Source organism: Pholcus phalangioides, unplaced genomic scaffold (assembly GCF_987345545.1).
Source record: "Pholcus phalangioides strain wild (caught in Gottingen) unplaced genomic scaffold, Ppha-v1.0 ptg000011l_1, whole genome shotgun sequence".
Taxonomy (NCBI): domain Eukaryota; kingdom Metazoa; phylum Arthropoda; class Arachnida; order Araneae; family Pholcidae; genus Pholcus; species Pholcus phalangioides.
Window position 1 is genome coordinate 7,005,248 of NW_028301604.1, and position 26,729 is coordinate 7,031,976.

The following is a 26,729-nucleotide window of genomic DNA, read 5'->3' on the forward strand; positions in this document are numbered from 1 at the left end:
CCGACAACACCAACATTGGACTGTTGAGAACTGGAAACACGTTGCCTGGTCTGCCGAGTCTCGGTTCCAATTGCTTCGAGCTGATGGACGTGTACGGGTATGGAGACAACCTCATGAATCCGTGGACCCTACATGTCAACAGGGGACTGTTCAAGCTGGTGGAGGCTCTGTGACGGTATGGGGCGTGTGCAGTTGGCGTGATATGGGACCCCTGATACGTCTAGATACGACTCTGACAGGTGACAGGTACGTAAGCATCCTGTCTGATCACCTGCACCCATTCATGTCCATTGTGCATTCCGACGGACTTGGACAATTTCAGCAGGACAATGCGACACCCCACACGTCCAGAATTGCTACAAAGTGGCTCCAGGAACACTCTTCTGACTTTAGACACTTCTGCTGGCCACCAAAATCCCCAGACATGAACATCATTGAACATATCTGGGATGCCTTGCAACGTACTGTTCAGAAGAGATCTCCACCCCCTCTTACTCCTACGGATTTATGGACAGCCCTGCAGGATTCATGGTGTCAATTACCTCCAGCACTACTTCAGACATTAGTGAAGTCCATGCCACGTCGTGTTGCGGCACTTCTGCGGGCTCGCGGGGGCCCTACACGATATTAGGCAGGTGGAACCAGTTTTTTTGGCTCTTCAGTGTATTTCAGATTAACTCTCGGCTTACAATTGTTCGATGTGCCGTCCGTCATTCAGCAACGCAGATGTCAGACGAGGAACAACGCTGTTAACAGCAACATTTCGGTCGATATGGCATACACATGCTGCCGGATGGCATCTTTCGATGTTGCCAATGATGTTGGTTGATCGTGGTACCTTTGACTTCAAATATTCCCGCAGCCAAAAGTCACAAGGTGTCAGATTGGGAGATCTGGGTGGCTATGGATTGAGGACACAATCCTCCCCAAATATTGAGCTCAGGGCCGGAACTAGAGGGTGGCGGGGGAGGCAACTGCTCCGGGCGGCAAAATTAAGGGACGGCAGTTTTAGATGGGAACGCAGAACACCGTTATGAAATTTTTAAGTTGGGGGGGGGGGTGTGGCGGCACAATAATGTTTGCCCCGGGCGGCAAAAATCCTGGTTATGGCCTTGCCTTGGTTGAGCATAGTAATCGTTTCACAGGTGTAGCAATTGGCGGGGGTGTTCCATCTTGCATAAAAGTGACTGTATGCACACACACACACAACGGTTGCCGCACTTGCAAATCTGAAATAGTGCTGTTTCGTAACATTGCTCCATATCGTTTACCATTGACGGAAACTGTTTTTACAACAGTCCCTTTGACTTCACTTTATAAAATGTCCGCTAATCTGCATAATCTGATATCTGCAACCCGACAGAGCCATCTGTTGGTCTAAAACCAAACTAATATAGTATTCTTTTTTTATTTATTATTATTATTTTTTTTACAGTAAATCCGGATTCATAGCAACCCTTTCTGTGCAGACAGAATCTTTTCAGCTCCATTAGTTCGCGAATTATTCGATTTGAAAGTTTTTCCTTACTCTTAGATCTCCCGGTATTTTAATCACCATCTATTTATTTAAAAAAAAATTCTCAGATTTTCAATATGTCTAAGTGACGTGTGATGATCATTCATTCTTAGAATCCCTAGTCTTAAATGGCATAGAAACATTCGTGCAACTCAAATTTCGTTGCATTTAAAGCATGAAATATAGAAGTATGGTTTGTTGAGAGAATACTAAATTCTAATAGCTGATTGATTACAGTTGGACGTTAAAAATATTTATGTTGAAATACCTGTAGATAGATTTTGCTTATCAAAATCTCAGCAACGACTTTTGGATGAGGATTCGTATTAGTTATTGAACAAAAGAAAAACAGTTCTAGTTCTACTCATTCATTTAAAATGGCATAGCATATGTCAATTATCATATAAAAAATATTCTCACAATTACAACTTATAATGTGAATTTGAAGCAGAAATAGAAATTTCATGAAGTAGAATCAGTTAAAAAAAACAACACATCTGTGAAAAGTACGTGAATTTTATTAACAAAATACTTAATCAAGCTCGTTTGGTTCTTTCCAATAAAGCCAATATTTTTTATATATATTCACAATATACATCTTATAATTTAAATTGTTCTCCTATATTTATATATATTTATACATATATATATATTAGTTCCTTCACCTTTTTTTTACAACAAACACTCAAACACATCTGCACAAATATCTTTAACAAAACAGTCGACAAAACATAGTATATCTCTCACTCTTTCCATGTATATAATATGTATATAACGTATACACTTTTTTGTAATGTGTTGAAGTTTCTGTCATAAAGTGCATGGTAGGCGTGAAATACCTTCTCTCGGAAACAGTTGTTTTTGATCGCTTCAATTCATTCATTCCTCAAAAAAAGTGACAGTATTACTTGAAAAATAATTTAAAAAGAATCTAAATGTATTGCTCCTTTGCCCGTACCTTGCACCTCAGATGTGGTCTATTGTTGTAAGCTTCACTCGGTAGACTAGGTTGTGCTTGGGTTACAATTTAAGTGGAAAAATCCAGTAGCACACAATTAATCTGCATGTTAACTTAATAAACCAATATTGACGGCAAGTGTTTCCACAGAAACTAGGAACCACAAAAAAGTCATATAGTAGCATTTACTTCAAGCAAAACTTGAAGTTGGTTTCGAAGCATTTCTCTGAAGGAAAACAAGAGAAAACAACAAACAAGAAAAGAAAAAAAAACGAATAGCACGAAAGTTTCACTATAGCGATTTCGCTGAATCGTCCGAAATGTGTTATCACAAAATGCACAATTCCGCTGAAAATGCCAGGTTGTATTGCTTGCTTTTAGTCACGAGAACTTTTTTTTCATCTTTGGGAATTGTCGTATCTCGGGCTCTTGAACACAACAAGCTTCAACCACTGGTAATAAAGCATGCTTTGATGACTATCACTAACGTATTTACATTATGACTGTTGCCTAGTTTATAACATATTTCTAAGATTGAAATAAGTACCTCTGCGGCAATATATACCTCGAGATACTGTAGAGAATTTTAGGATACCAGTGTATTCCTATCAAATTGCTTCTTCCTGTACGGTGTGTGTTTCCAACCCTGATGAAACGGAGTTTCTGGAGAATTACATAGAAAGATTGTTTCATGTTTTCCATGATCCTCACTGGCAGAAAAGCCAAATGTGCGAGAGTCTGTTGGTTAATCACAGCGTAACAAGATGCGACACAATTATTAACAATTATGTTGCCTTCGGTTGTCAAAGGAGCGTAAGCACCTTTTTTTATGGTGACTGACACTTGCGTGACTTTTTCCAGTCGCACGGAATTATCGATGGAATCAACGGATTTTTTAGATATATTAGCACTGGTATAGATGAAGTAGCCCGGTTGAATGTCCCGAGCAAAAGTCACAAATCCGTCCGTCATATCACTCGTGCCATTTTTATACGAACCAAATATTAAATGACTCGGCGTTAAAACAATTTTAGTTCCACTTTCAGTCTGTATTTCTTGGTACATTCTAGATTGTTCTTGATCTCTGTCCAGGAACATTACAATTTCACTGAACTTTAATGAACCTGTGGATTCTGCCGTTAACACTTGATCACCCACACGCAACTCTGACATTGTTCGATAGCCCGTTGGTGTTTGGACTACATTATCACCATGGAAACAGCCACCACTTCGTTGTGCATCCGCTGATTCTGGAATTGGAAACAAATAATTACTTAACAAGATTTTATTTGCTAAAATAAACATAGCCTACATATTCTCCAACACTTACACGCACATTATATAGAGTGATTCACACACACACACACAGAAAGAATCATCCAATTTCAAACAATCTTTTTTTTTAAACTAACGACCCAGAAAATAAGTAATACATAAATAGATAGAAAATGTTGTTCAGCACGACTTCCTTTAGTTGCATATATAATGCCCGGGAGAATGGCAAATATTTCAGTTTAGAAACAACCCAAAAAGAATAATGTAAATGAAATATAGAGGGAATATAGGAACATGGTGTCACAAATTCGTAAAAATTAGATTCAAAGAAATAAAAGAAAATAGCATATTATACAGAGTGATTCAGAAAAGATGGGAAAAACTTTAAGAGATGATAGTACACACCAATACAAACAATTGTCAAGCGCGCAAATGTTTTCGGATTGGGCAACCGCCTGTGGGTAAAACGCTCACCGTACATTCGTGTTGCCTCTGTGGTACTTCCGATTGCAGTTCCGTAAATGAAATGCATGTCTGCTTTTTCAGTATTGCCAAAGTGCGCCGTTATCCCGTACGTAACAACTGTTAGAACGGTTGCACGCTGGAATAACTTCACACGGCTGGCGTCAGCGCCTTTTTATTCACTGTGACGCAGATTCACATACGGTTTCTTCTTCTTTCCCAGGTTACATGTGCATGCATGGTGTTCTTTTTCTCCCGATAAATTTCAACAGGAATGCCGTTTTAACGTTTGCGGAGAGGCCGTTTCGAAACGAGCTAGGGCGTTTGCGTTTCATGTTACACCATGCATTCTGTGATGGCAATTGTTTGTATTGGTGTGTACTATCACCTCTTAAAGATTTTCCCATCTTTTCTGAATCACCCTGCATATTTTCTAATGCCCGTTTTCGCACATTCATCATGACGATGATCTAATTTAGATAACTGATTTTCACCAACAATTTCGTACGAATTGAAGCAAAGAAACTAATTTAGATCAGAAGATGATTCTATCAATCAGATATTATTACTATTTAATATAGTCTTTTGCTAGACACGGGAAGATTCTTTATTTCAACAAAATCGATTATATTAATAATCACTATTTTTCATACCATGATTTTACCCTTAATGCGTAACTTCACATATATTGAAATACAGGGGTGGCTCGAGAAAAATCTTCACCCTATCGGAACCTATTTTTGGCAACCCGATCGCGTTTTTTTGGTCGACAAAGCTTTTTTTTGCCCTTTCAACTTGGATTTGGCGCCCCTCCTCGAGAGGCGCATGGCCATGGAGACGCCCCTGCAACAGTGCCATCTTAACGCATGGGCCCGGGGGCCTCAAGAGAAGAGGGCCTCACAAAAATGGGAACTAATTGAAAGTTTCGAGAATTTTCCAGGTAGGGCCTCAGAAAAACCAATTATATCCCGGGGGCCCATGCCGCTCTTAAGATGGCCCTGCCCTGCAAACCATTCTTCAAACGCTTATCACTGCAGCCAGTTTGAACATGAAAATTAAAAATAACGTTTGCTCATAAGGTGAAGTCATATTCTTCCCATTTTATATCTTGGATTTGGTGACAGTTGTCACAATTAAAACGACAACTCTTTGTTGCATAGCATGCTCGGCTATGATTTTGCTAATTTATTATCAAAATATTTTGTTTGAATTTCCTTTCTGTACCATTAAATTTTTAAAATCCAAATTTTTTTTCTCACTATAATTTGAATCACAAATAAGGTTGTTATCGTTTGGAAAAAATCAATATTACAGTAAAACTTCTCTTTTGTGTGCGGACACCGGTGGGGACAAAAAAATTCGTCCGTAAAAGAGGGGTGACCGGTAATCAGAGGTTTGAAAAGCATACTTTTATTATACACGGGGAAGACCGCATCTGAGGGGTGTCCGTTAACAGGGGTTTTACTGTACTTCTCAATACATTTTTTCATGTGCGATTTTTTTAGGCTTTGCACGTTTTCAATAAGGTCCTGTATAAGCACTACAGTTAGAAATATATATTTTTCCGGCTTTCTATATACCCTTTATTAACTATGAAAAAAAATTGTCAATTCGGAAATTGACCATTTTAAAATTTAACATAAAGCCGATTTCCGAGAATTCCGGTATGTGAACGAGACTTTTGAGATTCATAACACTGCCAATAGATGGCAGCAGATCGAAAAAAAAAGCAGTTGCTGATTGGACGTTTTGAGCGAACGGACCTACCACGGTGCTTGTCGAGTTGTTGGAGTGATAGCTATCACAGGAGTATAAACGCGAAGGAGGGCTGTGGTTGTAATCGCTCAACTTATTACCCTTAATTTTCTTACCCCACAAGTTGTCCTCATCTGTCTTCTACCTTGGTAAGGTTTTTCCCGCAAGGCACTGCTTGCTGCTTTTAGTGCCTACACCCGCGTTGAGGAGGATACAGATTTTTATTGCTATCCGAATTGCTTTTGCTGATTAAAAGACAATCCTGGATGTTGGAAATTTTATAGTTCATGTTGAAAAATGATTAATGCATTGTTATAATTATAAAATTAGCATGCACAATTTCAAGTTTGTCGTTATTCTTTAACGAAAATATTGTAAAAATGTGCTCGCATTTTTATGTACCCATTTGTCCATAAAAATTGGATTTAATTTGATAAATTAACAAATTTAACATATTGCTCATAATGGAATTGTTTTCAATATATTTGGTTTCATAAGAGTGGTTTTTCAAAAATTTCCCTTTATCCTCGTTGCTGCAGAAGTACACACGTGTACCTAATTTTTAAAATTCGGTTTAAATCCCCGGTTTTAAATGGTTTTTAATGATTCCTTTTTCAGTTAAGAACTGGGGTACTCAACTCAAATTGTCCTAGTAAAGATATCAACCAACTTTACTAGGTAATTGATTAAGATTTATTAATTGATTAAAACAATTCTTTTCTTTTCAAAGGGCATTTTGACACACGATAAACAAAAATCAACCAAAATTTTATTTTTCAAATAGTCAGTTTTGTCTCAAGTGTGAAGAGGTTACGTAATATCATTATTCCATTTGTTCATTATTTTTATTTATCAGTGCATTTCAACTATAGAAATGCATTTAATTACAGTTGGAGAAAAATAAAAAATGCAAAATGCACAAAAAAACATAAAGCACGTATGAATAAAACCGAATGAAACAACCACATAGAAATATACAACACTTGAAATGAATACCTATTAAAAATAAGAGATGAACATACACACACAAGCTTATAAAAATAAATCAATATCAGAAAACAATTATACAGCTTGCAAAATCTATTAATAGCACAATAATGACCATTATTGTTTCGAAACAATGCCTCAGCAAAAAGTTCGTCAGTTCGTTGCGAAAGCCAATATTATTTAAAGTATAGCTAAATATATTAATTTTTTATTGTTATATCAGATATTTAAAAAATAATCAGAGAATTGATTTGCGCGTTGTAGTTAAAAAAAGGGGGGGGGGCTCAATATACCGAATAAATCACTCAGAAGTACATTTTCAAAAAATGCGTTCAATTTTACCCATTGTGCAATTTTACTCGTCCCTATCCGGAGAGATTTAACTGTGAATTAGGCGGCAAGAGGGCAATCCTGCACTGTATTCAAATTCCAGAGCCATTGAAAACAAGGAGGTACATACTTCTGAGCAAGTGAGTAAAAGCCAAGTGAGAAATATCCAACAGAATAAAACAAAATAAAACAAAGGATTGTTATCAAGGCTCTCCACCAATTGCTATTTAATAATTCTACGATACCTGTCATAAGGTCACACTATGCATGAATGAATGACATTCGCCTGTTCAATGTCTGAGAAGAAACCTGAGAAGAAATTTAGATGTCTGAGATTTAAATGTCTGTCATTTAAATGTCTGAGAAGAAATTTAGGGGTGTGCAACAGGTGCAGTCTCACCACTTACGGTAATAGAAGTGCAAAAATACATTTTTTTGTAGTATAGTACGCAAGGCGTCTGTGTGTGTGTGAGCTTCAACTGTGGAATCATAGAATTACTTCATTTATTGATTCCGAAATTATTTCTTTCAATATCATTTTTCTTATTTTTAATTCTCAATCCTAAATCCTCATTAGTTCTCAGATAATTTCTTTCATTAAAACCTAATTTTCATTAGTTTTTGAATCATTCCTCTCATCGGTCAAAAAAAAAATTCAGTTCTGAATTTTTGTCAGTACAAAATTTTCAATAATGTTTTTATTAGTTTACATTTAAGTGTTTCCAAACTTTTGTATCGATAGTTTTGCAATAATGTAGAATTTTTGGTGCCGATTTCCCTCCCTCACAAAATATATAAAATCGGGCCGGGAGGGGGGGGGGTTAAATTTTCAAGACGTCACAGGTCCTGCTATCAATTTAGCACCGGACCTCGAGTCTCATAAGGTCCTGGAAGAGACCAAGAAGATGCGTTTTTGCGTTAAAACTCGTCATCTACCTAATATGCCGAATACGTACGTTCGCGTGCGAATCGAGTGTAAATTCAGTTGATTTTTTTTTTTCTCTATCAAACTAAGGTTCCGTTTTCTTTCTGTTCGATGACGTAGATTGTCTGAAGGAATGTTATATAAAAGTAATATAACGATGGGTGGATTTTTTTTTGAAGCGAAAAGCCGCAATAGGCACAGAAACATCTGGTGGGTCAAAGTGCAAAATATGTTTATAACTGGTGAGCTTTTCGAGGGAACATAATAGAAGTGTTGTTTTGTCTAAAAAGCCTATGAGAAGCCTCATTGTTTTCAATAACTATCAAGCCCTACCCTATATATCGAGATGGGAGGCACGAATCAAGGGTGACTGATGCAGTAAAAATTCATCGGTCTCTCATGGAACGGGGGATTGGCCGGCCGAAACATTCGCTGCTATAAGCTTTGAAATGGACAAGGATTTACTGCTTTCCGTTCTTTCCTAAACTTTCCTTACTGTTTCACCGCCGCCTCTTTATATCAAGATTTTATGATCGGGCCACGACACTTATTTAATTCCAATTACAAAAATGCGTTTTTTATGTCCCCGTAATTCTGTCAACGGTTATCTAGTGGATAAGGTTTTTTTATATTTTTATTTCTCTTGCCTTTTGCTAGTAGGTCAGAGCCGCTTCCAAAAGACCCGAGGCAAATTTTGGGTAGATTCAAAAAAGAAATATCTGATTCACTAGGACTTCCTATTAGCTTCCTTTTTTTTTACAAGAAAACAAAATTGATGACACCTGTTAAGAAAAATACACGCAATATTTTCTTTTTTATTATCATCCAGTTATGAGATATGACATACCTTTATTTTGGGTGAGGAAGTTTTTAGAAAGCCGTACATTTTTAAAACCATTTTATCGTAAAAATAAAAATGGGTATGAATTTTTTTCAATTTTAAGAAATTTTTCTCCACTTATATTTTTTTATCTATTGATAGCACAAAAACAAGTTCTCAACGTCATAGTATTTACGGGGGGGGGGGGTGCTAAGTGAGTGGTAGTTTGGATCTGCTGCAAATTTGAGGAATGGACTCTCAAGAAAATTTGACTACTACTTTGCGCACACCCAACTCCGGTCATATATCGCCATACGGCAATTTCCAACCACAGGAGCTGGGTGGGAAATGAAGGTGCCATCCATCGGTGGTCGCCCAGGGTTCGGTAGGTGAAGAACTTTTTTCTTATGTTCCGGGATTCGGGCCCATGGACCTTGACGATAACCTTCATAATGGAAGACGAGCATCTTACCATTTAGCCACTCGGACAATTTTTTGAAAATTTGACTAGAACTGTAGGAGTGCGGCAATTTTTGTATGGCCCACAGGCATCGAAAAGCATGTATCTGCCTCTTTCTAGCACTCTTTTAGCAATTGAAAGACGGTATATATATATATACACAGTCTAATATGGTATTTTAGGAAGAACTAGTGAAGTAAAAACTGCACAAATTCACAAATGTAGAAAATAATTACCCGATTTCACTGATGCATGGATATGAGACCTGGATTCAAAGTACACATAGTCGAAGCCAGCATCGACAGCAAGCCTTGCCAAAAGGCCGTACTTTGATTTGTCCCTATCGCTGGTCGTAATGTCGACAGCACGTCCTTCGTAATGTAAACTGTTTGGAGCATGTAGATCTTCATCGTCATATCCTTCAGTAACTCGGAGTTTTACTCCGGGCCACGTATTCATAACGCTGATTGCCAGAGCATTGAGCTTCTCTTTGCAACGCTGAAAAATAAATAAAATGACGGATTAAAAAAAGAAGAGAATTTCATGTAGTATCAGAGTAAAAGTTTGAAGTTCAATTAAATAATCATTAGTGCAGAAACACGATATTTTAAGCACCGAAGTTATGTAATGTATTGAAGTCAAAATATTTACGGAAGTGTAATTATAATCAGTTCGAGTTTTTTTGTAAAAATTAGGTCTAGAAATGGTCAATAACATCAAAAACTCAATTGATAGAAGAACGCAAGATTGTCTGACATACTGTGTATATCGTTTTTCATTTCAAAGTTGCAGTTTTGTTGGAATTTCTTTCCACCGATGCAATTTCTATTACAGCAAATCTGCTTTGAAATGTCCCACTCAATGGTACGCGAAATCCCCAAGTCGTGCCAAAATCATGAAGTCCCGGGTTTTTTTTCTCCCCCTTTTCTAGCTCATATATATAAGAAATTGTTCAAAGAACTAGAAAGGTAAAAAGAAAAATATTACCCATGAAAGATGAGGCAAAAGTGAAAACCGACAGTTCCTAATAACGCGTCAAGTGAAAACGCCCCCAGAAGCCAAAGAAAAAAAGGAGGTCCTGTCTTCTCAAAAAGTCATCGATCCTGATGATCGGATTCTTTACGATGGGGTGAAAGCCAGCAATAGGTGAGGCCACCACCCGCTTCTAGTTTTCGTGGTTGTGGCTTGGATTCAAAGATTCTATAGACGTCTGAGGCACGCAGACGCATCATGGAGAGGTTTTTTTTTTTTTCAAACAACCATTCTCTAAAAACGTGTCACAAATGTTTCAAACGTTGCAAAAAAGCGCGAAATTCATGAGACATTGAACAACCGTTTTATGAGCGATTAAATCTTCAATTCTGAACACTCGAAAAATCAAATGGAAGGGAAACTGTGACAGGTGGCTAAGGGGGGAGGATCAAAGGGAGCAGTGAAAAAATTCAAATATGAAAAAGCGAAACTTTTAAGTAGAATATGGTGGGGAAATGTGTGACTACATATTCAGAATCTATCAGAACTATATCCCCTTTCCCCCAAGGTGGGACTGACCAGGGCACAGCCCAGGGGCCCGAGACAATTCTCCTATCAATTTTTGTTTTTTTCGCAATATTAATTAAATATAGAGGGGCCTGCCAAAGATCTCAGATAAGGAGCCCTGCTGCAGGATATGAAGCCAGAATCGTAATTGTTCTTAGAACTAGGGTCATCTAGATGCAATGGCCTTTCCCGGCATGCCTGGGAGTCTCGTGTCCATGGAAGAGTATCTATCACTATGATTCTTGAGTTTAAGTATCTAAATATGCTACCCCTTATCTGTTACTTGCAGCTATTGGCTTCTGAAAAATGTTCAGGCCCTAGAATACCAAGAACAACCTATACCTGAGACCCATGATTTTGAGGCAGTCCGGCGTAGTACACCAATAAGAGATTAAAATATTTTATAAAATTTTTATTCACTGTAAATTTAGTGAAAAATGAACTCAATAAGTAGAACTCTCAGAAGTGGATTAAATCTAGCTCCTGGATAACGGCGGGGGCTATGAATAAGACGGGGAGAGGCACGATAAAAGAAAAATTGTCCAAAGGGAGCCATTGTAGAAAAAAGATTAAGAAACCTGAGAGTTATAGCATGCATATGCTCAACCCTTGACCCTCGGAGTCATCTGTTGTGTTCCGCGACAAATAAACAAACCACTCAAGTAGCCCACGAAAGATTATCAAATGATTTAAGTGGCCCGTGAGGCATTTCTAGATTTCCAGATCATTTAAGTTGAAAACGGCGCATATCCAAATCGCTAAAGTAACCCTAAGCACATTTCCAAATCACTTGAGCGACCTGCGTTACACCTCCAGTTAACGTAATTGGCATGTGGTACATTTGCAGATTACTTTAGTGACTCTCGGCACATGTCCAGATCACTTAAATTGCCCACGACACATCCCCAGATCACTTAAATTTCCCGCGACACATCTCCAGATCCCTCAAGCGGCCCGCGGCACACTTTTAGATCACCTGAGTGGCTCGAGGCACATTTCCAGAAGTGGTCCGTGAAGTGTTTCCAAAGCCAAGACAGTGGCTCGCACTCCCAAAAGGTTGAGCACCCTTAGGTTCGAGTCTTAAAATTATCTGTCTCATCATCCTATTCATTTCGAATCATCTGTTATCGATCAGTATTAATTCGGAGATTGAATTAATTCAATTTTAATTCCGTCAATTTTAGACCAAGTTGGAACTAATTTCTAACACCGTCTCTCAAAAACTTTTTTCCTTCCCATTACAAGAGCGATGTGCAAAATTAGGGGAATGGGCGTATAACCCTCTCCTTCCTTAAATAAATCTTCGCGTTGATGCGTGAGCAAATCAGCCAACAAGGGAGGAGAGTAGAAGACACACGATGAAACGAGAAATTCCATCCGTCTACGCGCTACAAGAAGAACAAGAAGGAAGGCTATCGCTGCTGTTGGTGGTGCTGCACAATTTGCAAAGGTATGAAAGCCCAATGTTTTATCGCGAGATAGGGCGTAAACAGCCTCATTCGTACTCTTCTTGAGGTTAATTCTAAATGACTGGGCCTCCGAAGATGAATGTACGTTCGCGCAACGCAACGCACGTCTCTCACCGCCACAATGTTAAAAAGGCAACGAGAGCAGCGGCCTAGGAAAAGGGAATCTTTACCACACCTTTGTATGGTGGACAACTGGAGGACGGACGGTCTGTTGTACATACGGACGACGAAAGGCCAAGGTTACACTAGAAACTAATTATAGTTGTAGTGAGAGGTTCTCTCTCTCTAATTTTTTTTTTATTTTTAGGTTGACGGACAACATCCAATTTACCCTGCAGTTAGCAAAAGAGGGCGTCTACCTTCTAACACTGCCATACTTTTAGGTCAGGAATTTGAGATGCGATTCCTCGACAAGCATGTTCAGGGAGCTTGTTAGAGATTTACATATTACTCTTTGCTTTTCTTTTATTTACGTTTTCTTTTCTCCCATTTTTTTCATCTTGAAAGGGAGAGAAAATTGCTATGTTATACGGTTGTATATGTTTTCGCCCCACTCTTGTATCTTTATAATAAATGATCTCGAATGGCTATATGACATAGCTGGCGGTCATTTTGCGTAATGGGAAACTCGCCACTCTTGTTATCACTCTCCAGCTATTTGTGAACTGTTTGATGAGAGAAATATCGATGGAGATGAGACCAAACCAGAAATCAGTATTTTCTCAGCAGCGTATGGTGGAAATTCAATCAGACAAGATAATTTCAGAAAGATACATGCTTTTTTTTTTGTAAAAAAAGTTACTCCAGACATTCAGATTTCGAACAGTAACACGCATTACGATTTGATCTTCCATTACCAAGTTTAAAAAATCGATATATAGCAGGTTATATCATATATTTCACTACATGCATTTAAATAGGGATTGTTTCTCATAAGTTCGGGCCCTAAGAAAATATAAATTTTTGTAGCCCCTCATATATAGTGCTCTTCGAAGCAGAGGTGTGTGGGGAGAGGTCCGTGCCTATAATACAAAAGGCAGCTAATTTCAAGGCCCTGGGCATGTGCCCCGTTTGCTCATGCGAGAAACTAACCCTGCATTGAAAGACAAGAAAAGTTTACAGTGGATTATAAACCTAGAGAGACCTCCCGTCCTAACCAGATCATGGTTCGCCGGTCTGTCTCAATGAAGAGATATAAGAGGTGATAATTAGACCAATACAAGTGACAGACCTTAGATTTTAGTTCATAATCTTAACAATATATGATAGAATATTATATAAAAATTTTGTAATGATACAATCAGCAGATTTTTAGAAATCATGTTTCAAACTCAAATAAAATGTCGAAAATATCATGCTTCGTAAATCGCGATTAATCTTTTTATTCATATATTACTAGATGTAAAAACGTAACAAGGCAGGCCTAACTTCGGTTCTGAGCGTTATATAAACAAACTAAATCCTTTTTTGGAATCGCAAGTAAAAATTAAAATTTAAAAAAAAAATCGATATTTTCTTCCAAAATGACGTTTTAAACATAGTGGGTTACGTTAAAATAAAAATAATTTGACTTATTCGTACCGGTGAGAAGCCAAAATTTTCTACAATGTTAACTTCAACAAGTTGATAAGCGGATATCTAAAATTCGGGAACAAGGGAAAGCTCTGAGGTTTTTTTTTTTCCTTTGAAAGAGGGAAAAAGGAAGGGGAAAATAATTAAATAGGGGGAGAGAAAGGCAATGTTGAAGAAGATGATGTGTGTGCGAGAGAGAAGACATTGCGCAATGAGGATGATACATTTCTTCCCTAGCTAGGGTATCCGAATGTACCCAAGTTGTTGAGGGACAAGCCAATCACTGTTATTAGGGCAGCAGTCACCCTCAGGCTAGTTACAGAGGAATGTGAAGAACATGAATTCAGCCAGCGGAACACTGGAGTGAGAAACAACAACAGAAGAAGAAAAAAAAAGAAAGCTAACAAGAAACGGAGAGGAAAAAAATACCGTCAGAAGTAGTGAGAAAAACCACGAGAAAAGAAAAAAAAAAAAAAGAGACCAACAAGGTAAGTCAAAAAATGTGCGAAGAGAAACGATTGGATTGTGTGGGCTATCAAAAAATGCAATATCGATAAAATAAGCTCCCTCCCACTTTTCTTTATTGAAACTACGATACGTGGACATAACGAGCCGTGTGAAGAGCTTATTCACACACACACACACAAAATTATTCTATATTAAACCTATTTCACACCTCCTACGAACGTTTATTTATTCTGATTTTCCGTTCAATGTTGCAAATCGGTTTTTATCTCATTGCTGTTTTTATACGAACCCAAGGACCAATTTGAGCGGAATTTATACTCGTATGTAAGTAGGAATTTGAATTTCAAATTATAAAAAGTATAATTAAACTCCCGGAAGTGTTCCATCCATGCTGTTTGTTTTCTAGGTATAGAATTAGTACAGCTTTTACGCTAAAACATTTCTGGAATACCACTATTCGTTACTTGGAAAACCGAGCCTTCAGAGCAAAGAAATCTGAATCGAACAGAAATAAATGATTTAAAGCGGCATTTCTCAACCTATGGTCCGCTAACCAGAGGTAGACTATAGACTACTAACAGAGGACAGGCAGTCCACTGGTAGAGTAAGCAGTTTAGTTACATCAAAATGAAAGGTTATTCAATTGTATGTTGAAAATATTCATGATATTCACATAGGTTCAAATGAAAAATTAGACCCATATAATATAATTTAGTGGTCTGTCGAACTGTACAGACATGTTAGTGGTCTTTGGCAGGCCCGTAGCCAGAAATTTCGTTCGTAGGGGGATCACTTTCATTTCGGGGGGCGGGGGAACCAAAGTAATAGAACAATAGGTTTGGCCATCTTTTTCCATTTTTTCGGTAGTTTTCTTACATTTCACCTCCCCCCCCCCCGCCCCGCCCCGCTACGGCATTGGTCCTGGGGTTCAAAAAGGTTGAGAAACGCTGATTTAAATCAGTCAATGCTCTATGCCTATGTGATATTACAGCCTTTATTCAATGAAAAGCGATCAATATGTTCATGAGCATAAAATGGAATTAAAAATTCTTGAACACGTCGTATAAATCCCATCGATTTCTTAGCACTAAATAAAAATTTCGAGTTGTTACGAATCGTACACGTTCATACGAATATTTGTTAATTCATGTTTTTAACTACTTATATCTTTATTCAAGTTGAGTAGGCATTTTAGGCAATTTGTGCGCTCTAATTTTCTGAAAATTACCCTGTTACAAAAGAGCTTCCTCAAATTCATGTAGTTTTAGTGTCATTATATCGAGTTTAAACAGCTTTTTCTTTGAAGTTTAACCACCTAATACAACGACTGAATTTCACAGACAAAAAAAATACAAGGAAACTCCTTGGAGCTACACAGTCATATGGCATGGATTTGCTCTTGTGTCTACCTAAAAATGCAAGTATGGAGACAAATTTATAAGATCAAAATCAAAACATCCTCTCACAAAATGGACAAGCCGCACTCAAGCAGCTCGTTAACGGCAGAAAAACTAACATATAGTATCTATTGAAAAAAAAACCACACAGTAGCCCTTAAAGAATTTGGTGTAAATATGTTTATACATGCTAAAAGTAATGAAAAAACAAAATTGATTGTGCATTTAGCCGCTAATTTCAATAAATATTCATGACGAAAGTGCAAAAATTTCCGAATGGGTTTTTTTAGCCTCATCCAGTAATTTTCAAAATAATTCGAAACCGTAGCGCTTTCTGTAAAATCTCCAGCATTTTCTAAAAAAATATTCTAAAATTATTGGTTAGAATATTGAAATAAACAATATTTTTCGACACTTTTTATCGTATCGGGTCAGAAATATAGAGAAAGGAAAACGACGTTTAAAAGCTTGAAAATGTACCTCGAGCAGTGTTTAAACTGACCTTGGACCCTAAGAAAGAGAGAGCGTCATAACTGCAGTGGTATCTCTTGAACAATGACACTAGGAATGTCACAAAACGACAACTTTATGTTCGTGTACACAGGCTTTAAATCGTCGACTTTATCTCGAGCAAAAGCTGAGATGCCGCCGTGATATTTCCGCGATGTAGAAAACGAATTGCTGTTGGGTAGGTTCTATATAAGTCTCTCTCTCTCTAAAAGTAATATTACAGCAGGAAGAAACAGCTTTAGCATTATCCCTTATTTCCTGTCCTTCGTATAATAAGATCAGTTCTCAGGAACTTCAAAATTTATAAGATCTGTTAAGCATACACAAGCATATACAGGGTTCATAGCTAACAGTACGCACGGCAAATTACTGGTGAACCGTTGATTCTAGACCTAGAGCAGTCGTTCTCAAAATTTTGTAACCCGCGACTCCCTTGCTCAATTCATCGTTCATCTGCCGAGTCCCAGAATAGTTTGTTTGGTATTTTAGATATTTTCCTATATAAAAGAACCACATCAAAGCATAAATAGGCACACAAATCAATATTTTCGGCTCGCCGCGACACACACACTTTGAGAAAACTGATCTATATATATATATGCATGCTTCTAATTAGAAAAGTAACCGAATACCGTATAGACCTCAGATACGTCATCCATGTTGCAAGGCGATGCATAGTTATTAAAACATAAAAATTAACTTTTTATACGGACACCCTGTACGCAAAAATCCAGTTACGAAGCTGTTGCCCTGTCTCTCCTGATGACAACAAAAAAAATCCACGTTTCTAAGTGAATTTGTCACTGAGATATTTGAATTGAAAAAACGGAGAAAAGTTGGGGGAAAACAGAAAAAAGATGGGGGGGGGGAAACAACAGAAACTAACGATAAACACGTTTTACCCCATTTATCCTGTTTTTTTTTCAAACTTTTCTCCTTTTTGAATTCAGATATCTCAGCGAATGCTTCACTTAGAAACATGGATTTTTTTTTTCGGCCTCTGGAGAGTTCAAGCAACAACTTTTTAATTGAGTTTATGAGCACAGCGTGTCCGAATAAAAAGTTGTGGTTTTTTTTATTTATTTTAATAACTATACAACCCCTTGCAATATGAATGATTTATCTGAAGTCCACACATTATTTGGATACTTTTTCTAATTGGAGGTATGTCTTTAGAAACAACGATGCGATGCACAACAACAACATTTGTGATGCACGCTGTTCGCTATGCATCCTGTATATCGCCCTAATATAGGGCCTAACTTCTTCCACATTTATAACAACCCGTTCGTATCAATTTCTTCTATGATGAAAATATTTCTCTTGGGTTTGGTACAGAATGGTTTCGAGATAAATGTTGATCCAATGTGGAGTTGTAGGACTCGAGACCCAAGTAATTTTTTGGGAGCACCTTGAGTGCTCTAGAGGTACACATATGTGTACTTCATTTTTAACGGTTTCTAATGATTCTTTTTTAAAGTTAAGACCAGAGGTACATATATGCGTACTTAACTCAAATGGTCCAAGTAAAGATTTCGACCGAAATTAATGAATTAATTGCATTTTTTGTCTTTTTAAAGGGCATTTTGACATACAATAAACACAAATCAATCAAAAAAGTAATAATTTTTTTTAATAGTCAAGTTTTGGCTCGGGTGTGAAGAGGTTATGTGAGTTTAAAAATAAAGTTTTGTCTGAATATTCAAAAGTTGGTCCATGGAACTTCGAAAAGTCTATCATTAAGGCAGTGGTTCTCAAACTTCCGTCAATCGCGGATCTCTTGCCCAATTCATGGTTCATCTACGGCTCCTCAGAATAGTTTATTAGATATTTTCCCTTATGAAATTACCTTCTAAAAGCATAAACAGGAACACAAATCAATATCTCCAGATCACCGTGACGCCCCTAGGAGCCGCGATGCACACTTTGAGGAACACTGCATTAAAGAATCCACGAGCAAGCATCCATCCACATAAATCAATGTATGCTCCCGTAGCATGTATGTTTGTCAGGACTCGTGTACCAGTAATTACTTGGATTAAAAAGTTTTCTTTGAAAAACCCTTTTATTAACATTAGATTGATTGACTATTAATTATTTTTTTAATTTTTACCCTCCTATTCTCTCGTGTATTTTTCAAGTAACGGCTAATACGAGCTAGACTTTTTCATACAGGGTGATTATAAATAAATTTACACTACTCAAACGTATGTAGCACCCATTCTGATGGAGGTATTTTGAGGAAACTTCGTATATAATATATATATATATGGACCATGGGGAAAAAAGATTCAATAGAAAATAGTTCAATTTTTGACCATCAGATGAAAATGCATCGCTTTTTATCGCAATTTTCTTTTTTCCATGATTCAAATAACGTATAATTCAGCTGAGTAGGGTCAGTTTAATTATACTGACGCTACTCCGACCTATGTAGCGTCCGCTGTGGTGAACATATTTCATTGAAACTTGCTATATACGTTATTTGGACCATAGAAAAAGATTACTGTGATAAAAGCGCCACTTTTTCACCTGGAGGTTGAAAATCGAAATATTTTTATTGAATTTTTCTTTTTCCCTTGCATTGAAATGCATTTCTTTTTCCCTTGGTCCATATATATCCTATATATACCAAATTTCATCAAAATACCTCCATCAGAATGGGCGCTACATACGGATGAGTAGTGTCAGTTTATTTATAATCACCCTGTACCTTTTATTAACTTGCATTCCGTGTATTTTTATTCATACCCGTTTTGTGAATGAATTTTTTTTTCCATCAAAATATTGTCATTAGAGTTTATTCAATCTCCAATTTTAACATTTGCTGGTTAGTATGCTGTAAAACGTCTCCCGACTGAAAAAGAATAGCCCAAGATTATGATCAGATTTGTCTGTCATGTCGTTTCTTTCTTATCTCTAGTTTAGGATTTGCCGACACATCACTACTGTTAAGGAGTTGCTCCACGGGATGTGCGTACGTAAGCAATATCTGCTCTTATGTCTCGACTTTCAAACAGTCTTCGAGTTTATGGTGATGGTGAATGAAAATTTGATAACTCAGATGGGAGATGAAAGTTGTAGCTGTATCCTTATGAATGTACGGGGAGGGAGAGATAGTGAGGGAGTTTGTTGACTATGCGATGGGGATGTACTGAAATAATGTTTGTCAAACTTAAAAGACAATGGTTTTCCTTGTTTTGAATGAGGTCCCTAACAGTAGGTCGCCCGCTGCCTCGGGTAATAATAAGACTGAACATTAAATAGAAAGAGAGAGAGAGTAAAAGGAGGGAAGAGAGAAAGGTAGAAAAGAGGGAATTCATCAACTTGTCAGAAATATTCTACAAGGGGAGAAGTAAAAAGTGGAGATGAGGAAGACACCGCCCTCTGCCATAGCCACAGAATCATCTCGAACATTCCTGGTGACTTGGCCCGCGCTGTGTGAGACGCATAGAAATCACCTAAAATATGCTCACAGCTGGGAATCACTTCAATAACCTCTAGACCCGATGTTCTTTCTCTCTCTCTCTCTTTTCTTTACAATTCCCCTTTCCTACATTTTCTTCAGGAAACTAACTGCCCATCCTGAGAAAACAAAATATAAATTCCATCGATTCAGTAGCCTACAAAAAAAGTAATATAGCGGGCCTATATAATGAACATAGGCTTTTCCTTTTCCCTCTCCTATTCCTTCTGGTTGTTGACCAAATTTCAGTGACATGAACATGTTCATCGGTACTTTTCATTAAAATAAAAACATATTAACATTCTATGTGTATGACTCATTATGTCTACAGATGTAATTGGAGTTAAATTTTTTTTATGTTAAAAAAGTTAGATGTAATTTTAAAAAAATACGAAAATTTATGCCCATTTTTTTCACCGATGTTTTCGTCCTTATGGTTAGTAAATGAAATGCAGTAAAACCTCGATATAACTATATTCTATGGACCAAGAAAAAATATCGTGGTAGAAGAATTATTGTTATTTATCGTTATATCGAGAAGCAACATTATCATCACGTGTCATCAAATTTTATATGCTGCTGTTGGCATCTTTTCTAAATTAGCGTTGTTAGTACCTCCAAAAAAATGTGTTGATAAACTTAATTCAATTGGATGTATTACCCCTGTAAAGAGGTTTATCGCAATACACTTTGGTGTATTACACAAAAAGGTAGAGATACCGAACACTTTAACACTTTCGCTGATCCGGTGGTGCCAAATATCGATATTATTAGACTTCTTTGGAAGAACTAAAATATATGATGAGTTCAAAAATATATTAAAGGATATTTTGGGCGAAATATAAAAAAATATCGTCGTAGTGGTTTTCAAAATCTTCTCAAAAATATCGTTATAGAAGGGTTTATCGTAGTAAAGGATATCGTTGTATCAAGGGGAGTTTAACATTAGACTATAGGAGATTCTAAACAAGATTTGAAAAAATATATATATATCGCTGTAAAGGGATTTATCGTTACATCGAGTATCGTTGTAGCGAGGTTTCACCGTATATTATTTTGAAATGGTTTGAAACAAGAACCACGGTTCGAAATGTTTGAAAATTTTACGTATTTTTACGCGCCACTGGAAATAAATTCTGAAGCTTCGTTTCATCGCTTGTGAAAAATAAAAAGGAAATTTATGATCACATAAATATATTTCTCTACAGTTTTCTTATAAAGCCGCTGTGGTGGTCGAGTGGTCATAATGACGGACTCGCATCGCGGGGATCCGGGTTCGAACCCCACCGTCACCGCAGTGGTGGTCGGCTAAAGTTGGTTTCCTGTGGTTCCCAACTTCAAGGCGCAAATGCGAGCCGATCTCCCCATTAAAAAGTCTCGCCACAGAGAGCAAGCAACACGCCTACAACGATAAATTATTCAATCATTACACTTCACTCACAGTTAGGAAAGCTGGTGGCAGATGGCAGCACGACACATAACAAGCATTACACAGAAACAAACTTCACGTCAGGTTTCACTACACGTACACACACATTCCCGCATGTACCAATTCGTTAGAGGTTCCGCAGAGGAATATTGACGAGATGCATGCGTGGTTTAGTAGTAGTAGTTTTCTTATAAAGTGTTCCAATACCATCCATAAAACAAATATCAATGTCCATAAATGGTGCACGCACGTGAAATTGGAGCTTAATTAAAATTTTGTGGGGCTCTGGCTTTGATACGGAGCAGCAGCACGTCTCAGCATACTTTAGATTCAGCGGCCCTGGGATAATTTGAGGAGGCCACAGGTGGAAATCTTGTTCTAGGGAATCCATGATAAATGGTTATGGGGTCACAGGGAGCTGTGGAAAAAATTAATATCTGAAGAAAAAAAGCGTTTAAGTGAAATATGGTGGAATATAATGTAAATACAGTGGATCCCGCTTATAACATTTTTCAAAAGAACGTCATGAAAAATCGTTGAAGCGGGAAAGCGCTTTAAACGGAAAATCATAATAAGAATTAGCTAAGAGTTTAGGATACGAAAATCAGTCGTACTATGCGGGATCGACTGTACTTTCAGAATCCAGCAGAAGCGCCCATAGAACCAGAGTCATCTTAACACACATGGGGGAGGCATCCAGGCAAGGCTCGAGGGAGGCCTCCCGTCCACTGCGGGGGGGCTACATGAAGTGGTATAGTATTATGATTTTCGAGAGTAAGTATGTAAATACATACTGTACTTCCAGTTAAGGCTGAGGTCTTAGACAATCACTCTGTCCGGAGCCCATGACGTTAAGACGCATAGAACTCCCACTTGGAAGAATTAAGAAATCTAGCCCAGGGCTTGACAAACTCCAGGTGCCAAATTGCCATGGTGACAAAAAAAATTGGTATCGCACCTAAACTTTTCTATGAGTGGTTACTAAACGGGAGTCTGAGGACCAAAATCTACATATATGGAATGGGAACTACGTCATGGAAAATTTGAAAGAAACATTATTTTTGGACCTTTTTTTCTCGGGAAAAAAATGTTTGGTTCCTAAAAAATTTTTCTGGCACCTAGATTTTTTTTGCAATTTCCCAAGTCCTGTTCTAGCTCAGGGATCTAGAGATTTACACTTCATTTATAAAATTTTTGCGCACTATAAATTTACACAAAGAATCGAGTCAATAGGTAGAATGGATTTCGCTATTGGATATCCAGGATGGGGGGGGGGGGGAGCGGCTGTATAATACAGGGGCTACGAGATGGAAATAGGTTCCAAAGGGGACTGTGAATTAAAAATAGGTTAAGAGATACGGCTTTAGATGTTACTTTTTTAAAGCTCGGCTAGAATAGCTGCCCAAGAATCTTGAAGTTATATCAGCAGGTTTTTATTAAGAGGCTTATGTCTTCTCACTTCTTACAGACCGGGAATCATATCGAGGGAATTGGGAATCAACGGGAGAAGTTCAATATTATTTCGCCCAAACCATGCTTTTGTAGAACATGCAATCAAACGTGCTGGAATATTGTGAACCAAGCTAATGCACAGAGAGAAGCAAATGTTGTTGCAAAAGCTGTTCGTAACGTTAGTCCACGGCACATCCGATATTCATCCCTCTCAATTCGTAGGCGGTCTTTTGTCAATATCCACCTCATAGCCATGAGGTTTGGCAATTTTAATCAACAAATTCTCAACAATAATAGATACTATTTTAGATTAAGTATCTTACTGTGCGAACCACAAATTATCATGTTTCTCAGCTTTGTATTCCCTATCATTATCAAGATATCACTATTTTAAGTTTCTTTTCAGATAAAGATAACGCTTCTCAAGTGAAAGTATCGCCATTCAACGACATTTCGTGGAGAACGCAAGTACTCTTGTCATATCTCATAGACACGTAGTGTAACATGGCAGTCGGATGGGATACATGATGACAGGCATCAACAATACCATCCAAGTACTACTGGGCGGGATGGTTTTCAACGAAAAGCGCAACGACAGTTTCGTTTACCGTCAATGATATGCCTGGAATGCTCTGCTCACTTGAGGAAATAATTTAACTATCTTTTTTTTGGCTGTTGTTGTTGTTGTTATTATTATTTACGAAAGTCTAGAAATTTCACAGGTGAGTGCGTGTGAACGGCTTCCGCGGGGAGAGAATCAACTTGCATGCTCGAAATCATAAAGTAAAGCCCTTAGAGATCAACAAAAGGCCAAAAAGAGAGGGGGAGGATCTGAAGTAAAGGATCATGATGTGGGCGGTAAGGACTTGCCTATTTTTCGGCTATTCGCACTCGTTTAGCAGTAACTGGCGATGCGTGGGAATGCTGATTGCTTGCCATACTGAGTTAACGGCGCTGTCATCAAGCCCCAACGATTCCGACCGCTTTCTTTCTATATACACACACCAGAGTCTTTTCTTGCTCAATCAAGGGCCTCTTTCGCATCGATGGACTCGACGTGGGAAGTAGTGGCGCTTCAAAAAAAGATTTTTTTTTTTTTTTTTTTTTACTGGTTTCTTAAAGAAGTTATCGGCTACTGGATTGGTTTCTGGGCTCTCTGTGAGGATTTTTGCCGATTATTGGGATGTTTTGATAAGAAAAACGTTTCTTTTCTTGTTATACTCCTTCCTACTTTCGTGAAATGGTTTACCGCTCGGAATCTATCAATAAACTACTACTTTAGGATCGAGAATTTGTCAGAGGGATTTGTAATATTTCCTCCGAAAATCGGGGGATAATCGTGAATTCCTCTAAGATTATAGGTGTAGTTTCTAAAGAAATTCCAAAACCCCTCCTCCTATAGAATAGAGTTACCGAATGGAGTTCTTTTTGTAGTCGCAAACTTTTACTGGAACGAAAGTATGACTATATCGTAAATCTAGTACGTCGATCAAATCGCAAAAAAATAATTTATGAAAATTTTATTTTATTTTTTCGTATACTTTAATATTATTTCATTGATTTAAATCGTAGACTAATTTGTAGGTTATCAAACAAAATCCGCGAAAATAACTGAAAATGTAATACTGTACGTTCCTCATGTGGAATATGTTTTAGTGACTTGTCGTTACTTTTATACCATGCAATGGTGGAATGGCACGATGATATAAACATCGGTTCTAATGACTATTGAAGACCACCGTAATGGTATTGAAATCATCTGACTGCAGAGATGAGGCTCACAATCATAACACACAACAATTCGGGTTTAATAAACATCAATAACAACAATGAGACATCGTTAATTTAACACACGGCTTGTTAGCCAACGTCAATACATATTAGTACAAACTGTAGCACCAGCGCGCGTACAAGTGAGAAAGCGATTAACAAGTGATAAGCAAGTAAGCGATCGGAGCTCGCTACTTATATACAGGTTGAATGACATCATGCTTGTGCCTTGACTTCATCTGCATGTTAAGCCGGAATGTATACTTTAAATAGTCAAAGACAGGGCTTGACAAATCGAATAAAAAATAAGGCGCCAACCAAATTTCTTGGGAGCCAACCATATTTTTTCAGAGAAAAACGGTTCAATATAATGTTATTTTCCGGGACTTGAAGGCCCCTTTCCAAATTGGTTAACACGCTTACAAAAGTTTCCGAAAATTTTGCGTTGTTTTCTGATTTGAATTTAGTAATAACAAGTGGAAAATTTTAGAACCGGTACAAATTATTTAGTCGCCATAGTGGTGCATGGGATTTGTTAAGATATTTTTTTCGATTATCACTTTCCCATGGACCCTTCAGTAAAACAGTGGAGGAATCAAGGATTCACTTCCTCAAGTCCAGTGATTATCAAATGATGTGCCGTGGCTCCTTAGGATATCGTGGGTATCGTTTGATCAAAGATTCAGAGAGGCATTTTGGAAATGAAATTATGTATGTTAAATTCTAATCTTTGCGTCGCGAAATTTTAGAGCGCCGCAAACGACAAAAGTTTGGGGAACTGTGCAAGAGTCGCTCATGAAAAGGATTATACATTATGTGGTGTCTTCTATGTGATATAATATTGTGCAAAATATATGAGAAATTTCGATGTTATAAAAGTAAGTGTTAATGTTGATATTTCTTGTCATTCACTATCGAGTTCTTAAATACATCCCGTGGTACCGTTAGTGTTGCGGGCAATCTTCCGAAAAAATCTACTCCAAAGTTACGAGAGTTTAGTGTGATCATTTAAGCAAAACTTTCATTTTTATTCACATGAGGACTAATTCGACCGGTAAATACAGTTTAAAGTCGATTCAGGACAGCTACGTTTCTGTTTTGTCACTAACATTAATATACAACTGCTCTTACTAGATCAGAGTTAATTTTTCGGCTTTTGGTAATTTTATAATATGCTTACGATCTTAAATAAGGATTTTTCTAAACGTTCTTTATTACGAGCTTACTTTAATATTTGAGCTTTGAATTTCTATAAAATTTCATCGAATAGAAATAGATTTTTACTTTCGCTTCAACGCTTAAATGAATAAAATTCTTGTTTCATGTCGTTTATTTTTTAATTTAAGGGTTGAAGGAGAAGCTTATAATAATTTTTCTGTAATATTGAAATAATTAAATATATAAGCGTTATGCTATACTTTTTCCTACCATTAAAAAAAATGGGCGTAAGATTATGAATTTATATGTGTAATGTGTGTGTCAACGACATGAGTTCAAAAAATGCTTTGCATCTACGCAAAACATACATGTTTAAGGGTTAATATCAAGTAAAACTGAACACTAAGATTGGGAATTTTTCGCATTAATTTGCTATCTCCTATACATTCGCTGGAATGCAGTCCGATTTTTGGACGTAATTCTGTCATTTAGTGATTTAAATGACATATCCAATTATTAAAACAATATCATGAATTCACTTCAAACGGGCTAGATATTTTGGTATTGCTCTCGATTATACATCAATATGAGTCAAGACGACATATAAATACGTATCTATTTTATTTACTTAATGGTAAAACAATGAGTGGTTTATACAAATATAAATACAAACACAAAGGCCACAACAGGCTGATTGCCCAGCGAGGTGCCTAAATGAAAGAAAATAGAAAAAAAATGAACGTCTAAATATTGTTGTCACGTTAGGGGAAAAATAAAAGTAATGAATGAGAAAAATTCAAATGATTTGAGAATCATTATCTTCATTAATTCTCGTCTTAGCTTCTACTGGGAGTTCAGAAACAATTCAAAGCAATTATCTGTTATGCTTCTCAATGTCCAGGGTGTGACCCACACAAAGTGGAGAAAAATAACGGACAAGTGGATAACAATGGCGATCGTCCATGATCTCGATTTCTGTCCGTGGGAATATTTTTTTTTCATAGTCAAAAG

The 26,729-nt window shown here is 37.2% G+C and overlaps 1 protein-coding gene across 1 annotated transcript in view; it reads right to left on the reverse strand.

Annotated features, from left to right (window-relative positions):
- Window positions 1-2,076: 2,076 nt before the first annotated feature.
- The window catches only part of LOC149079997 (sonic hedgehog protein-like), a 65,929-nt gene continuing 41,276 nt past the window's right edge, over window positions 2,077-26,729 (reverse strand). The window contains exons 2-3 of the mRNA XM_089238914.1: window positions 9,725-9,986; window positions 2,077-3,724 (exon numbers count right to left, since the gene is read on the reverse strand). Coding sequence (XP_089095040.1) covers window positions 3,003-3,724; window positions 9,725-9,986 — 984 coding nt within the window. The 3' untranslated portion in view covers window positions 2,077-3,002. The remainder of the gene's footprint in view (window positions 3,725-9,724; window positions 9,987-26,729) is intronic.